The 17,675-nt window shown below is 42.5% G+C and overlaps 1 protein-coding gene across 6 annotated transcripts in view; it reads left to right on the top strand.

Moving 5' to 3' along the window:
* Window positions 1-17,675, top strand: part of osbpl8 (oxysterol binding protein-like 8) — a 74,843-nt gene that overhangs the window by 7,886 nt on the left and 49,282 nt on the right. For 5 of the 6 annotated variants that reach the window (XM_034526106.1, XM_034526109.1, XM_034526104.1 and 2 more), the window contains exon 2: window positions 10,164-10,261. In XM_034526106.1, the coding sequence (XP_034381997.1) occupies window positions 10,217-10,261 (45 nt within the window). In that variant the 5' untranslated portion in view covers window positions 10,164-10,216. Of the gene's footprint in view, window positions 1-10,161; window positions 10,262-17,675 lie in introns of those variants that run through there. The other variant, XM_034526107.1, reaches the window with a different exon arrangement.

The following is a 17,675-nucleotide window of genomic DNA, read 5'->3' as shown; positions in this document are numbered from 1 at the left end:
GCGGGGGCATAGAGCGTCGTAGAGCTGCATTGTTTTGACCATCGGTGCGAGATCCATAGACGGGGAGTTGTTCAGCGTTTTTTCTAAGCTTCTCCCCGAGCTGATTGTAAGTGAACCGTTCATAAATGACGTACTTTGTTACGTGAGTGCTCTGATTAGGGTTTCTTAAACATCCGCTCCTATCTTAAATGAGCTCAGTTGAGCTTCAAGTGCCACACAACTGTGTAATTCAGTTTAATACGACGCATCTCTCTCCGGAGCGACTAATGGCAAAGGGTGAGATAGAATGTTCTTTTCTCTCTGTTGAGATTATGGATTATTTAGGAAATGTTACTCTATCTCTGTACATTTTAGAAAGGGCATTTGACAGATTTCCTCGACGAGATGTGTGGAGTCATGTTTAAGGAATGGTACTGTGCACATATAGTTGATTGGATTTCTGAATAAATGGAAACCAGACCCCTTCACAGGACGCAACGCAGTAAAGGTCATGGAGATGCTCTGATTTAATTATGAAGGGTGAACGGCTGTATTTGCTAAAACAAATAAATAAAGCATGCTGTGAGGTTCTTTGGATGGAATCATCCATCATGATTTGTCGTTGGATCAGCCCACCTGGTGAGCCCACTGACTTATTTGTCTTCATCCAAATGTCATCAACTATGTTTTGCCATGGTATTACTATAATAATAATAATAATAATTATTATTATTATTATTTCTGTGTGTGCCTATTTTGTTACTAACGCACCAACCTCAGCTCAGCCTCTTCTGCCCTCAGGAACACACTCACAGCTGGCTGCTTTTGTCCCTTGCAGCTGGACCAAAAAACACACCACACATATAATTGCTTGAGGAAAAGACTGCTCATGGTCTTAAAATATGACACAAATGCTGGGCTGTGCTCTCTCATGTCCACAATTGTGGCACATAATTCTTCCGGGACCGGGGCTGAGTATAGCGGTCAGAGTGGGCTCTGATGACGTTATGATGCTCATTTGTTGGACATTGATCATTAATGTACAAATGTTCCAGGCTGATTTAAAAAAAAAACAACAACAAAAAACTTTCAATTAATAATTGGTAGATGTAGCCCTATTCCATATAAATCCTCCCCACAACCATCTTCGAACTCGATCTTCATTTTGACCTCAACTACACATCTGTGTGATGTGACATAATCGGTGCACAGACATACAGAAATAGAAACAACTGGGAAACTTGTGTATTCATGGCACACTTTGCCGTGATGACACACGCACAAACTGAACACAATACCAGCGTCGCGGGCACATCTAATACTATTATATAAAAAATGAAATACTGTACATGCGTCAGATCATAAAACGCTGTGTAGCCCTTCAATAAAACAATCAACATCTCCTCCATATTTACCATAAACTGATATTAACGGAAGAGAGGAAAGACTGCTGTGATCGGATGTTCCTTGTCACATGACATGCACCGCCGAGCCCTAAAGAAAGGGGTATTTGGGAACGCTAGCGCCACCCCGCCGTCAGTCGAGCTCGTACCACAGTTGTTTGCTTGGTGGCAGGTCACGGGCTTGACTCCCTCCGGGGGGGGAAGAGTAGTACCATGTGCTCTGGGTTTCCCCCCCAGGAGCTCGGTTGGCAGAGCAATTATTCAATTCATTTTTATTTCAAATATGGAATTAGAGAAGCCCTAGAAAACTGATACACTGGGTAACATGTAAGCTAGTCCCCATGGATTTAACACATGACAGAGGAATGATATCGATCTGTCTCTTATTTCAGGTGTTAGAAGGCTGTGTGTGCGTGTTTGAGGATTCTGTTGGGGTTGCACGACTACAATACACTGAGGTCACATCCAGCAGGAAAAACACACACACGCACACATACAGGGAGCTTTGACTGCTGCGGACAGCCCTGCAGCGCTAGCCTACATTTCAGAGGAGGAAGAAAAAAATATGGTGATGTCATCTCTGTTCTTCCGCCCCCCTCCTCCCCCCTGTCCTCTCTCAGCAACTGTGTTGTGAATGTAATGGTGCTTTCTGCTACCCGGGCTGCATGAGGTAGGTCCTTTTATTCACCTCCCCTGCGCTCTATTGCACACGTGCATTTGGCGTCGGTCCGGTTTCCTCCACGCCCCCCAGTGTTTGTGTGGTAGAATTTACACGCACTTTGATCCAGATGCACGTAGTCCGTAAGTGTTCCTGTGTGGAATAGTTTCACTCTTGAGACTCCTCGTGTGTGTGTGTGTGTGTGTGTGATGAAAGCTTTATCATATCGGCATTTCCTGCTGGATGTGACCTCAGTGTATTGTAGTCGTGCAACCCCTCTACGATCATGTAGAGATAGTGACCACGATGCCCGTCTTCCAGCTCATGTATCCCCCCCCCTCCTATTTCCATTCATTTTTGGGTTACAGGAATATTTCTTTGTGATTTCGACAAATCCTTTAAAGACATCCATTAGGAATCTTTAAGCTGAATGGGCTGACTTCTCCACCTCACATCTTCTCTCCCTTATTTCTGTTATGCAAGAGACATCGCACACAAACGCACATGTATAATTCCACTCGGGCTGTGTGCGTCACACACACACACACACACACACACACACACACACACACACACACACATCTTTCAGCTCTCTAGCTCTGTTCTCTGATTTCCCTCTCCGTCTCTGTGGCAGGGATTGTTTCATGGCGTTTCGTTACAAGCCAAAAAGCCGAGCAGCCGCAGCGTCTCCGTCCCCCCATAAGGGGATCGAGCGCTCTGAGGTCCCCACCGCCTCCTCGACACCACGGGAGTTCAGACCCTTTTCACAGCGCTCATCAACATTCCCATCCACACCCCAGCGCTGAATCACCTTGTTGCATTCAAAAGTGCTTTAATATTTGCGAGGTGCTCCACGATGCCATTCTCCCACACTTCAGGATAATATAGCGGGGATGTTACAGAAGGGAAAGAGACATTTCTATCATGTGGGAGGTTTCGTTGTCTGAGATGATATTGAAGCACCACAGGAGCCCTGTTTTAATAATAACCCACCATTATATAACTGATATCAGTCTCGTCTCTAGGTGAGAGCAGTGCTCCATTTGGCTGTGCTGGTGTGCACGATATTCTAAACGCCTCCTGCTGTCAACAAATCCCATGAAAAGACTAAATCAACGAGTGGATCTTACGAACAAGTATGGCTTGTGCACCCGGAGCCTGACCGATCTTATGTCTCTATGCCACAGAGCTGCATTGTCGTCCAACAAATGTATGAAAAGCATGTCAATGAGCCACACTGTTGCCCTGGGTCACATGTTCCTGTATCACTGTGAAGCAGACACACACTGTAGTTTATTTAGACTCAATCCCGAGCACACCGTCCTGCTGCTGGAAATACTCATCAGATCTCCAAGAAATGCACTTTAAAACTCAGCTGTTTCACGAAATAATAAAAAAATATTAGGAGAAATTTAATTCAAGTATATATTTGTGACCAGTTTTCTTCAGGAAGAACCTATAGGATTGGGTCGGACAACGAGACAGTTAAGAGACGAACGTCTCAATGTCTTTTTGTGACTAAGAAAACTACAGAATAACAGTAGCCTCATCCTGTTAGGATGTTTGCAGCGGGTCATTCAGTTTGGCCTTTGGACAGTTGCAAGTGTTGGTCACTTCCACATCGCTCGACCGATACGTCGACCAGGCCTTTATATCGGCCGGTGTTAGCCTAGTCTAGCTAGAATGTAGGGAATATTACGCCAAAGACTCTGAGACTTCATCATCAATCTGTTAACAATAAACATGCATCCTTTCTTTATCTAACTGGTCTTTCCCTGATTGAACTGCAGTTGTCCTGTCCTGAATCTGCTCTTTACATTGAAAGTAGTCCTGCTTCCTGTGTTTGCATCTCTGTATTCCTACATGTGCAGTGGCATATTTTCTGTAGGCTTCCTTGCCTGGGGGGGATGAAAGGTGACTATTATTCTGGCGAACCAGTGTTGGGTTCTCTGTGGTCCAGCTCGGCAATCCTCTGCCTCTACTTACATGGTTGATTAATAGTCCTTGCTCCCTGACCCACATGGCTTAATTCTTTGAAAGATGTCGCCCCCTGAGCACCAAACTGGGACAGGCAGAAGATTACGTAGGACCCAGCGACTTGAATGTCCCCTCTTCCTCCCTCCTTCCCTATATCCTGTTGTTCTCATTTCCACAGAAAGCATTTTTTTTTACAAACATCGGTTGTACATAGGGTTGCAAAGGGGCGGAAAGTTTCCTCGGGAATTTTGGGAATTAAAAAAAAAAAAAATGTGCCTAAGTTTTTTTGCAAAAACATATAACAGGGAACTTAAATGTAGTTGAGAACAAGACTATGCACACCTAGCTCAGCTGGACCCTGAATGCAGCTGGTTGGGAACATTGTCTGCCAGAAACATAAACATAAAACCTTCTGTTGTTTTTGAACGTCTTTGTTATCAGTGTTGCGTCTGAACGTTTCAGCCCTATGCCTGGCAAGTGTGAGAGCGCCGAGTTGCGTAGAGGCCAAGAGCGGTATTGCAGACAGATAGAGATTTACATTATAGCTCGCAACATATTGAAAAAAATAACTGAACTAGTTAATTTTTTGGAGCTGTGAACTTAGTTCAACATTTTGAATTATGAACTATGAACTGAACTAGTTCATTTTAAAATTTGTGAACTATGAACTGAACTAGTTCATGAAGAAAGTGAACTTTCCCAACACTGTTTGTCATATAGCATATTGATTACTTGGTAAACTGAAGCCATGTTCATTTTAATACCAAGTTTATTTGTATACAGTAGACTGACTTTTTACAGCAGTGAGGAGGACGTTGATGAGGTCCAGGAAGAAAGCATTTAGACCTGAAAGGATTCAGGGAGGTGGTGATCATAGGGAATACACCTTTTTTTATTCAAAAGTTCATGTTTTTGTTGTTTGATGAAAGAATTAAGTTTTTTTTAAAGTTCTATTATAAATGTTTGCATGCATGTCTGCTTATGACAAGGTACATACAGTTAAATTACCCCAACATTTCCAGTTTATTTCGGTTTATTCACGTTAATTCCCGTATATTCTCGTTTATTCCCATTAATTCCCGTGGAAAGTTTCCAACTTTGAATATTCCCGGAATTTTGCAACCCTGGTTGTACATCAGTTCCTCATTCCTGACAAGCTGGCATTTCTAGGACAGCCTCATGTTTGACATGCCTCTACACAGGAAATTACATCAGGCCTGCTTGGACTATTTGATCTTCAAGAAAAAGAAAAGATGCTCTGTAGATTTCTGATATGTCTGTATTCATGTGAGCCAGTCGTCTTAGTGGTATATGTCTGTATCTGTTTTCCATGTAATAATGATTTGCATAGCGGTTCACATTGAAGCTGCATTATTCGAGGCAGGCCTTCCAACTGAAAACACGCTGTATTGTTTCAGGTAATGTACCTGTTGAACATCAGCATGCACGCATTGAGGTCAGAGCAAAGCTGTGCGTAACGATAGCCTCACAGAGCCGTTAGAACGACTGTAAAGCGACGGGATACGGCGAGTCACCTCCAGGCCGGGTGTGTCTATGTGGTTGGTCGTGCCTCTTCATCCCCGTAGTTGGTCACGCTCCAGCTCCATCACTGTTCAGCCATCTTGATAAGACTTAATCAAACTTTGCCTGAGGCTGGATGTTTTTATTTGGAGCCAATAAATACATCCAAATTAATTTCTTTCTCAATATATTGGAATAGCATTGACGTTGCCAATAGTTAAAACTGGTAAAGCCATGTTTAAACAAAGAAAAGAGATTGAATCCTCAGACAAAAACACATTGTGGTTTGGTGTTTAAATTGTATTACAGAGGCGGGGAAAGAACTATCGAGGACCAACATGGGATATCGTCACAATGTCATGCTTTGCTTCTCATCACCCATCTAGCATGGTCTGGCCTCTACAGCTCTGCATCTGTGGCCTCGCCTCTCGAGAGCGAACTGCAACGTCACCACAATCAGCTTAGGGGTCCTAAAATTATTGCTATCCTCGCTTGCCCTTGAGCTGAGCCCTTCTGTTAATCTAAAAACAATCAAAATAAAAACTGCGGCACATTCGATAATGGTAACGCGCGGTCCAAACAAATCTTTTCTGGTTCCCATTATTTTCAATAATAATTATTGTAATGTACGTTCTTGTTAAAACAAACGTGCATGCATCATAATTTTGGGATGTTTGGCAGATTGAAAGAAAATTATGCATTATTCCAGAGCCTTCAGTTATCAAGCTCCTCTTTTATGGAACCAGCTTCCACTTTCAGTCCGGGAGGCAGACACAGTCACCTCATTTAAGAATAGACTTAAGACTTTCCTCTTTAATGGTGCTTATAGTTAGGGCTGAATCAGGTTTGCCCTGGTCGAGCCCCTTGATATGCTGCTATAGGCTTATAGGCTGCTGGGGGATGTTTTAGGATACACTGAGCACCTCTCTCCTCTTCTCTCTCTCCTTATGGATGGATTTACATCTCTCCATTGCACCTTATTAACTCTGCTTCCTCCCCGGAGTCGTTGTGACTTCACGTCTCATAGGGTCCATTGGACCTGGAGGTGTCTGATGCCTGGTGAGCCGGCCTCCCGCGTTGGCCCTGCTGATCGCCCCGCCCCCCCTCCTCTCTACCTCCTTCTGTTTCATGGATTGGAGTTCCATTCATACATTGTCATATTCATGTAATGTGTTTATGTAACTTTGTAAATGCTGTTCATTCTGAACACATGAAATCTATTGCATCTGTCCATCCGGGGAGAGGGATCCTCCTCTGTTGCTCTCCTGAAGGTTTCTTCACTTTTTTTCCCTGTCAAAGGTTATTTTGGGGAGTTTTTCCTGATTCGATGTGAGGTCAAAGGTCAGGGATGCGTATTCACACACCTTTTGCATTTATGCTCTCTGACATAAATGAGAAAATCGGAGAGAAACTGAAAACACACGTTATCCCAAATGTTTCCTGCCATCTTTTGGCTCTGTGGAGGAACCCCTTTTGTTTTCCACCGCCAAAACCAAATGTTTAGGATTCCCTGTGCGTTGGCCCTTTATCTTTGGCTTCATGGCTGTTAGCTGACATTGTTATGGGCCAGCTTGTGCGAAGGGACATAGTGTCACTAAAGTGTGAGACAATAGAGCCATAGCAGAGTGGATGTCACTGGATAGTCCATTGGTTATCAAGAGAAGTGGAGTCTCCATAATCAGTTCGGTATGAAAAAAAAAGAAAAAAAGATGCTTAAATAGGCAGAAATAATTAGTGTATAAAAGAGGAAGATTAAGAGTCTCTGTATACTGAGGCACAGCTGTCAGCTAAATGCTAACATCAGCACGCTACCATGTTGATGTTTAGCTTGTATAATGTTTACCATTAAACTATCATAGTTTAGGATTGTTACCATGCAAATGTTTGATAATTAGCACCAAACACAAAGTGCAGCTGAGGGTCATGAGGAATATATTTTAGTTGTGCATTTATTTGATCTTAAACATAAAATATTGGACAACTTTTTAAAAAAATTTATCAAGCAATTCCCAAAGTGAACACGAATATCTGTGCTATTATTGAATGGCAATCTATCCAAAAGCTGTGGAGACGTCTCACTCAAAAACAGAAAATGTTTAGATCCATACCTCCACTAGGAAAGCTGTATATTGAGGCTGACTTCAGAGCTAATGTGTATTAAGTCATCCTAAAAATAAACTGGGGCGAAGCATATGTTGCACATGGAGTCTCTTTGGATACGAGTGTCAACTAAATACGACAAATGTAAATCAGTGGCCCAGGGCTCAGTCTAGACCCGGTGAGAAGATAAAACACTGAAAGTATCCCAGAGGGACATCACTTGTCATTGCTACGACTTCAGAGATGATATACAATCGCAGTTAGAGATGACAAGGAATACAACAATAATTGTCTACCTCCCTTACACGGCTGTGAACCATTCCCTGTGGTCACGGGCCTTGAATGCCGTGTTGTTTTCCCAGCCCAGCTGTGTGACCGCTGCTCCAGGCTGATAGCTGAAGCTGCTGAAAGTATGGAAAGCGTCTGTCTCAGCATGACGGGGTCCTTGAGAGTCAAGGCCAGATGAAGCGTGTGTGCCGGCTGAAGCCAAGAGGCTGCTGGAGCGTTACATTGGTAGAATGACTGGTGGGGGTGGGGTGGGGGATTGGTGACCTTCTCCTTGACCGGATGTCCTTGTCTGATATTAGGCACTATTTGTCTCTCAAGAGTCCCCTGGAGCCGCTGCCTTCTACCTACCTCTACCTTCCTTCCTGGCACTACCGTCCTGGCACCTTTCAAAGGAAACTCATGTCCTGATGTCAGGAAAAGCTGCAAAGCTTAGGGTCAGTTGACAGTTTGGGGTCAGTTGATCTATTGGTTGGTCGATATGCTCTCCTACGACCAACTTCTCACTGGTTTGCTTCTAATCACATTATTTTGGGGGCGGGAGGGGCGCACGTTTGCAGTGTTGGAGTTCTCAATTCCTATTTGAGACAATTATGTACCGTTTGCTGCTGTTGGCAACATCTGCAGTGTCAACCCTCTACTCATAGTAGTCTGTCTTTCTCAAGTGGCCTTGTGTGGCCACACACTCTGACACGGTGTAATCTCAGTTGGGACCACAGGACTCATGCCCTTCATATATCCACACAAAACAGCAATCAGCACAAGTGGCTGCCACCCATAATCTTAAAAGTGTTTTCAGGACGGCCACGTGTTGGCTGGCAGCTGCTCCACCCAGAGTAATCTCCCCGGAAGCATAAAGTGTAATTAACAGATGCTCCCACTTGTTCATGAAACTCATGTTGAGGATTTAGTGTAGTGTTAGCATTAGTGGCGGCACAGTTGTGTACAGTCTGGTCAGACCTGGGTTTTGTTGTGTGCTTGTGCAGCGACGGCAAGGAAAACCAAAAGATGTTGTCATCAGTCAAAGGGCTTGTTGATGGACGGCTCTGTGGGGGTCGTGGATGCTAATAGCCGAACACGTACAGTCATTCTTGGTCTTAGGACCACTCCTTTTTGTTTACTTTTGGATCATGGACAATGCTAATGCTAACATATGTTTCTGTCACAATGACCTAAATCCTGAAGTTGATTTGCCCGAAAACACAAATCTATTGCGTTCATGATTCTCCTAACAAAGAGTAGCAAAAGCTGGAGACAATTACATTTGGCATTCTATCCCAGAAAAAACAGATAAATCAATTAGCAAAATAGTTGCCTATTACTTTGCTGTGGGCCGAATAATCATTAAATCAATTAATTACTTTACCTCAAATTTTGCTCAACAAAATCACTGTCGGATGAGGCATTCAAAGTATCTTCTTCATAGTTGGTGCTAAGCATTGCAATTAGGAAAGTAGTGAAGTGGCTGTTTGATATGGAATAGATTTAATCCCTGAAGGGTTGTCCTACTGTTTGCAGTTGTTTCATCAGTAAAGTGTGCTAACAACACCTCAGCAGGTAGGTGTTCTGAGTTAGTTGACAGCTGAGTCAACATGCCACCCTAAATATACCAAGAACAGTACGTAGATTCAAATACCTGCTCATGAAGTGACCGACAGCAGGCGCCCTCACTGATGTAGCCACGAGTAACTTCCCAGCGGGTCAGTGGAGCGGCCTGTTGGCAGCCAGCCAAAACCTTCCTTGGCTAGATAAAGGTTGGAAACCATAACACTTCTATAGGGAAAACAAGCTGAGGCCAGACAGGAACCAAATTGACTAAAGAAATAGATTTGATTCAGGACTCTGGGAAAAGGAGCAGACATCTCTTGGCCTATTCTCCGCACTCTCCTGCTCAAAAGGCAGCGAGGACTGTTGAGCAGGTTTTCTGCTGCATTTGTATAAACAACGACAGAAATAAGGGAAATCGTTCGTAGCGGACCTGTGTTGGTAAACAGCTAGTGCTGCCGATTTTGTTCTGAAGTGTGCTGGATAAGTAGGCATTAAGTTGGAAATGAGTCCAATCTGGCGAGCTATCCGTCCCTCACAAGGTTAAAGGGTACTTAAGGTAAAATCTAGGGCTGTTCCAAGACAGAAAATTACTGCTCTTAAAACATCGTAGGGAACCGAATCATGAACATATTGAATTGAAAGAAATGAAACCTGTCCTGCTGTGGTAACACGCTGCTTCTCCCTCCTAACAGATATGCAGTCGTCAGAGCAGCGCTGACAGGCCCGACTCTGGTTCAACACAACCATGGAGCCCTCCTCCGAGTCCCAGCAGGAGCCTGAGAAGACTTTGGTGAGTTGACACACTCTCATACGCAGCTATATAGCCAACAACCAGGAATTAATCAACAAACATTATGGTGCTTTCAGATGGTAATAGGTCCTTGTAAGTGCTTTATTTGTATGATTCTGGGCAATGAGCTCAAGGTGCCATTTGCCATCAAGCATTAAAGGAAAGAAACACACAAAGCATGCTCTTCATTCTGCAGGTGCCACATGAGATCAAGAGGTTATCCTAAATTCACCCTGCCTCATTGCCTTTTAGCCACTGATGATCGTCCCCGATAATTGGTGGTCTTCACTCTACCTCCAAGTATAGTCTGAAGACAGAATGGGTTCCTGTTCCCGGCCGACATCGGTGACAGGAGAACACTGTTTGAAACTTAATGATTAGCTTAAGGTGCTACTATTGGTAACGAGCCAGAGGCTTGCCAGGCTCGCTGTGGCAGACACTGCACTTTGCTGTTAGTCATTAAACTTGTCTGAGGGTGTGTGTGTGTGTGTGTGTGTGTGTATCAATAGATAGACAAGATAGCTACACTCACTTCAGAGGTGCGTTTATCTTGGAAGCCCTGTTTCATAGTCCCGACTGCTCAATATATCTTTAAAATGTAACTATCGTCACATTTGTATTGGGGCCTTTTGGGTTCAGTCCAATGTTTGTCCAACACAAGAATGTTGGAAATTCTTTCTTGTCAATGTTTAAACCAACAAGCAATTTGTAGTATTTTAGAGGAATACTGAAAGCAGATGAAAGACAGAACTGAGTACACTTGAGTGTCAGGTATTTATTGTTGTAAATTAAATTGTTCTCGTGATGCGTCATTGCATTGTTTCTTCATATCGCACAGACCTACTTCATAGGGCCAACAATGATGGTGAAAATAACAATGAAACGGGCACAGTCATCCACGGTTGTTGTGTTTCATTCTGCACAACAATGTTAAGTTGTTGCTACCTCCTGTTTGGTGTTGCAGGTTGATAGTGCAGCTTTAAAATGAAAACATTCTGCACTCAGAAGTCAATCTTCTTGGTCTCAATGTTGACTTGATAAAGTCAAGTTTCATTTCTTTTTCGTTTGGTTTTGAACCACACAGGACACCTATTCTCAGGGATCTGTCGTGGTCATGAATAGAGTTGTAGAGTACATTTTGTGACTCACTGAAACAGAAGTACAAACAAAGCGAGGAAACACTTTTGTCTTTGGTTAGACTAATCTCATTGACCTTAAAAGAGAGGAAACACACAAAAAACAGTCCACACACAGCATCAGAATCAATCACGGACTTCTTTAAACAGGTCCAAGAAGAAATGTTTGAATTATATCCAACGTATTTACGTATTTAGCACTGAGATGTGGTCTGGTGAACCGGAGATTTGAGAAGAGATGTGATCTACCGCGGCAGTTTTAGTGAAATACATTTATTATGAAACATGATCATGTTCTCTTCTTGTTGCTAGTGAGCAACAGCCTAGTTTTTTATACTGTATATGAAATGGTATGATATGTATCTCCTGTAATGAAGTGCAAAGCACAATGATAAACTGTGTGGTATTGTTCAAGTGGTATGAGTACAGGAGATGATGGTGGATTGCATAGTGGTTGTCCTGTCTTCAAGAGAAAAACATAGTTCATACAGATATAAGAAACACATTTTTATCTTCTGTTACTGTGTCAGTTGGCTCCATATTTACAAGGTTGGACGACTTCTATTTAAGTACCATTATGTGTGCGGATAGCACGGCGATGTAAAATGTCATGTTTTGGCAACATAGTTATTCAAGTTCAAGGTTATGCAGGGATGTCTGAAGAATGTTAACGATAGACTAATATATATATATATATGTTTAACACGGCTTGAGTTGGAGAAGAGCCCAAGTTTATCATCTGCATAAAAAAAATATTTTTATCAAGATGTTTAGAGTATGAATATTATTTATGTGGATAGTTCCAAGAAGGGAACCTTGTGGTAGGTACCCTGTAGCTATTAGAAGGGACCTCACAGTGTAGGAGGGGCGGGACACATGCCACTGAAGCAGCCTCCATCTTAGTCTCATGAACCTACATAGACCAGTAGGTCCCTGAGATTGAGATTATTTGAGAAATGTGTTTAAATGTATGTATAGCTTCTGTGTTTTCCTATGATCACTTGGTAAACCATTATTAATGATTATGAGGAATTATTAACCGTAATAAGTGAACATCATAAGTCTCTTAATGGACTGTATTATTTAAAAGTAAACCAAGAAAATGTATATTATTACAGATTATATTAAACATATTATTATTTACCCTTCCGGTAGTCCTCGTGTCCAAAAAGGTTGGGGACCCCTGTTCTAAATGGACCTATCAGGGATGGGTTACCAGTGGCACCTTCAGTCACCCATTCACACACCCGTAGAACTCCTCTCAGCTCTCAGCAGTGTGATTCTGCCCTTTCATTTCACCTTCATCATAATCCTCAGTAGCCATTTTTGCAGCGAGCGGGATGGCAATTATAATTGCAGATAACCAGGGTGATAACAGTTCTGGCCATCACCCCCACGGGCCTCCGCAGACAATGACACACAATGGGATCGTATGGGAGCAGAGCTAAAAGCCCTAACCTACTTCTTTGAGTCTTGCTTGGAGTAAGAGTGAGTTTTAATAACACTCGATGTCTGCCGGCAGTGCAAGCTAATTCCTCACCCCGCCTTCTTCGGAGCCTATTTCAGTGGCTGCATAATGCAACTGCTGATGCATGATTTGATTTGAAAGCCACGTCGGTGTATTTAAAGTGTCCTCTGAATGCTTTCTTTTTGATTGCATTGAATTTGATGAATGTGTACCTCTTTTGGGGAGTCGCGTTATCACTTGATCACACATTACAGGCACCTGCAGTACCGGGACGGCTATGGGACGTATTGTGTTGCTGGCCGGTCCTGCTGTTTGCTTATGCAAAGAAGAAGAAGGGCTCGTCGGTAGAGAGGATGGCTCCCAAAACGAGATGAAAGGCTCTGGGAAGCAAGCCAGGTGTCTGGCGCTCTGACATCCTCACAGTCAGGAGACACTTCAGGAAAGGTTTAAGGCAGCCAGCCTCCACCCCCTCCCGTTTCAAACACCCGCCACGATGCAGTCTGCTGTCATTTGCATTGTACATACTATAATGAAAGAGCTGGTGACCTGCTGTTCAGAATAGACAGCAGTGAAAAGATATATAGACAGACATTATGCACTCCAACAATGGGTTTGGGGTAGCTTAGAGGTAAGGACACAGGATCTGTGACTAGGGGAGCATTGACTGAGAGGATTTGAGCAGCTGAATGAGAAGAAAAAAAACAGTTCATCCTCTGTGGCTGTTGGATTGCCCCTCGGCAAGTCTCATCTCCCACATTTGTTCCAGAGGTGGTTTACAGTTGCCAACAGTACAAGTTGTGCTACAAAATAGTACAGAACTTGAGTTTGAGTTATTTATGAATAAAAAAAAAAACCATGGTGAATTGCCCAAGTGTGCATCTCTTCTTGTTTACTGCACAACCCCCTTAATAGACTCTTTTCATGCGAGTCAGGATGTCCTCCGTGGCTCAATAAATCATCAGCATGAAAGTCTGAACCAATATGAATGATTTCTGAGGCTAAACTCTAGTTTCCACCTGGCGTTCCAACCGTAAGTTTGCTTCCGTCTTCCTTGTGGCTTCGTACCCCCCCGGGATTGTTTAAGAAGCAGAGCGTGTTGCCTGCCCGATTGTGTTGCTTGATGTTTGAGCATCTACCTGCCATCAGTAGTATGCTGAGTAGTTAAATTGTCTCTTTCTTTGTCTGTTTTATGTGTTGATTGTTGTTATTTTCTGCTTTGTTGTGCTGCAGCCTACAGACAAAGGTAATGCCGCTAAAAGTCGGTTCTAAAACTTTGGTCCAGACGGTGAGATCTCAACAGCTACTGGATGGATTTCCATGAGATTTGGTACAGACGTTCATGGTTCACAGACAATTAATGCTCACGATTTTGATGATCCAATTACTTTTTACCAAGCGCTTACAGCAGGTCAAAAGCCCCGGTGTAAAATATCTCAACATTTGTGTGGCATGAAATTTCCTAAAGACATGCATGGTTACCCTGACTTTTCCTCTAGCGCCACCCTGAGGTTGACATTGGTGGTGAGGAGTTAAATACCTTCTATTGGCTGGATAGTTGTAACGGAATTTGTAGTTGCATCAACTTTTCTTCAACTTGCCATGTCTAGAGCACCTAAGAAAAGTAGTCGCCCTCCCTTGGAAGTGTTCATGTTTTGTTATTGCATTGAGACTCCAGCGATTATCTGTTCATCTGCTGCAATATACATCCTAAAATAAACTACAATGTCCCAGAAATGCAAGACCCAATGCCAATAGTGCACATTTTTATGTATCACTGTATTGATACATCTGGATTCTGCTGTTAAGACGGGCAGAGACAGGGTCTTGGTTCCACAGACTGTGACAGCAATGAGCTACAGGGGGCTGCAAGAAGCCAGAGGTGAAAATTGTCTTCAGGCTGCTCTTCGGGAGTGAGAAACCGAGGCTGCATCAGCTTCTGCACATCAGTAGTGGGACCCCGGGTGCTGTTGACAGAACCGAGCTGACAGCATTGGCTGATGAGACACATTCTCACCACCAAAGTAAACGGGTTGAAGTAAACAGGAAAAGCAAACTTATTCTCCACGGCTTAAGCTTGGCCTCAGACGTGGAACAAGTGCAAATGAAAGTCTGGAAATATACAGGAACTGCACGAAAGACTCGACAAAGTGAACATTAGACGATGTGGGGGAGGTTGCCGATTTCTTTATTTTTTGGGGGGGATTTAACCAAGTGCTGTGAAGAGTCTCCTGCCAAGATTAGCTCGCTCCTTCTCTGACGTAAAAAGTCGAGGTGGCGGGTGGGTTATTGATTTGAAGGCAGCAGTATGGATTTATTTGCACGGGGAATGAAAAAGGCAGACAGCATGTAGCATCACACAGATCGGATTATTGGTAGACACGCTGTGTGTGTGTGTGTGTGTGTGTGTGCGTGCTCTCTCTTAAAGTGTTGCTTTTTAATAAGGAGTCCTTTCGGATTTGTCTGCATCTGTTTTTGTTCTCTGGTGTGAATTGATCAGCGCACACACACGTGCACACACACACACACACACACACACACACACACACACACACACACACATCCCTCTTGGAGATTGGCTTGAGGAGGGTTATATATTGTGTGTCAGGTCACTGGCTGCAATTATGATGAAGTATGTCTTCTGCTGGCTTCAATGCTAAGAAGAGGGAGGAGTGGCAACCATCCTCGCAATCATGTCTGACATTGTGTATTATTCGTGTCCTCAAGTGTATCCTGTAGCCATTATGATTATTCACAGGTACTTTAAAGTCCTATATCCATAGCATATCAAGTAGTACCCACTGTATACAGAATGTCATCTATTATGCATAATTTTTTGGGGTTATGTTTTCCTCCCAAGAATTGAGGAAAAATGCAGCAGTGCAGTTCTCTGAGCATTAATGAGAGATTATACTGTGGAATATGCCAGACATTAAATCTATGCTGGCATCTAATTATATGCTTAGAATAGATTTAATGTCTGGCATATTATCTCAACATATCAACATATCTTGTTGATATGGCAACAATACAGTATTTTCAATGTATTTTAAAATATGAAAGCTCAAAATTCCCAAGAAGTAAAGTGGAAATCCGAATTGTTTTAGCGGCAAAACCAAAGACAGAATACGTTGATGATTAAATTGTACAAATAGAGCCGTTGATCTTTTTAATCACAAGGTAGTCTGTTTCGATACCCAGCTCCCACTCTCCGAATGTCAAAGTAAGTTTAAGCCTGGGCGATGTGGGGTAAAATAATATTTTTGACCTAATACCTCAATATAAAAATTGCAGCAATATATTAGGATTGACCATTGGTGCTTTTTGGTGATTGTTGATAAAGGCAAATAATAGAACAGCTCGAACAGATAATATCATCATGTCACTGTAACAAAGCCTTTAAAACCAGTCCTACCCAAGTTACTTCTAATGCTTAGGATGGGTTAAATGCAGAAGTTGACGTATGCGACGATAAAAAGGTTTCCCTTGCACAGGGTGTTGGCATAGTAAACAGTATTTGTCTATTTTATGTCAAATTATAATTAGTCTCGCACCATTTCAAGCTTCCTTAACAGGGCTTCAACTAACCCGAGTAAGGCTACGTTAGACCAAAATCTGGTTTATCTGGTGTATTTCAAAGGGAACTAAATAAGTGCCCTTTGAAATACATTTTAGACGGTTCTGCGTCTTTCAAAATAACCAAATTGTAGCTGTTCTCAAAAAAATGAATAATGCAGCACCAAATTACTGAGTTTTTTTGTACTCCTGCTACAGTCACTACCATAAATGGGTGCTTAGTTATTTCTTCCTCTTTGAACAAACGTTGTCAAAGTCAGCGACTGAATCACACTCAGCAGGGGTTTCCTGCCAGCAGCTGAGCTCTTTAGTCTAATTTAAATGGCCAGTGTTAAATTGCAAATGAGCTTTACATTTCCAAATGTGATTGATGCAGTTTGTTTGATTTTGACTATTTTTAGTTGTCTTAAAGGAAGTTTTTGTGACTGCCTTTGCCACCGCAGGGCAGTGCAATGAACAGACTTTCTTTTTTTTCACGATGCAAACAACATATTTCTTCTAACCACATGATTTGGATCATGTTCATATCTCTCAGCAGACTAGAGTGTAGACTTTGTAGACCTAATAAATAACGATTTGTGAAATAGGGTTTCCAGAACTTGAAACGGCATCTTCAAAATACTTTTGGATTTGTGTTTTGATGCTCTACCAGTGCAAGCACGAGGACTGCACATGCATGCCCTAAGGAACTTGAGTAACTTGCACAGTATACAGTATCCCCTTTGGTAACATGCAGAGTATACAGTATCCCCTTTGGTAACATGCAGAGTATACAGTATCCCCTTTGGTAACATGCAGAGTATACAGTATTCACTTTGGTAACATGCAGAGTATACAGTATTCACTTTGGTAACATGCAGAGTATACAGTATTCACTTAAGTAACATGCAGAGTATACAGTATTCACTTAAGTAACATGCAGAGTATACAGTATTCACTTAAGTAACATGCAGAGTATACAGTATTCACTTTGGTAACATGCAGAGTATACAGTATTCACTTAAGTAACATGCATAGTATACAGTATTCACTTTGGTAACATGCAGAGTATACAGTATTCACTTTGGTAACATGCAGAGTATACAGTATTCACTTAAGTAACATGCAGAGTATACAGTATTCACTTTGGTACCATGCAGAGTATACAGTATTCACTTAAGTAACATGCAGAGTATACAGTATTCACTTAGGTAACATGCAGAGTATACAGTATTCACTTTGGTAACATGCAGAGTAT

The sequence above is a fragment of the Cyclopterus lumpus genome, chromosome 23 (genome assembly GCF_009769545.1).
Source record: "Cyclopterus lumpus isolate fCycLum1 chromosome 23, fCycLum1.pri, whole genome shotgun sequence".
NCBI classification, from domain to species: Eukaryota; Metazoa; Chordata; class Actinopteri; order Perciformes; family Cyclopteridae; genus Cyclopterus; species Cyclopterus lumpus.
The sequence above is the reverse complement of the archived record's forward strand: the minus strand, read 5'-3'. Positions and strand labels throughout refer to the sequence as shown.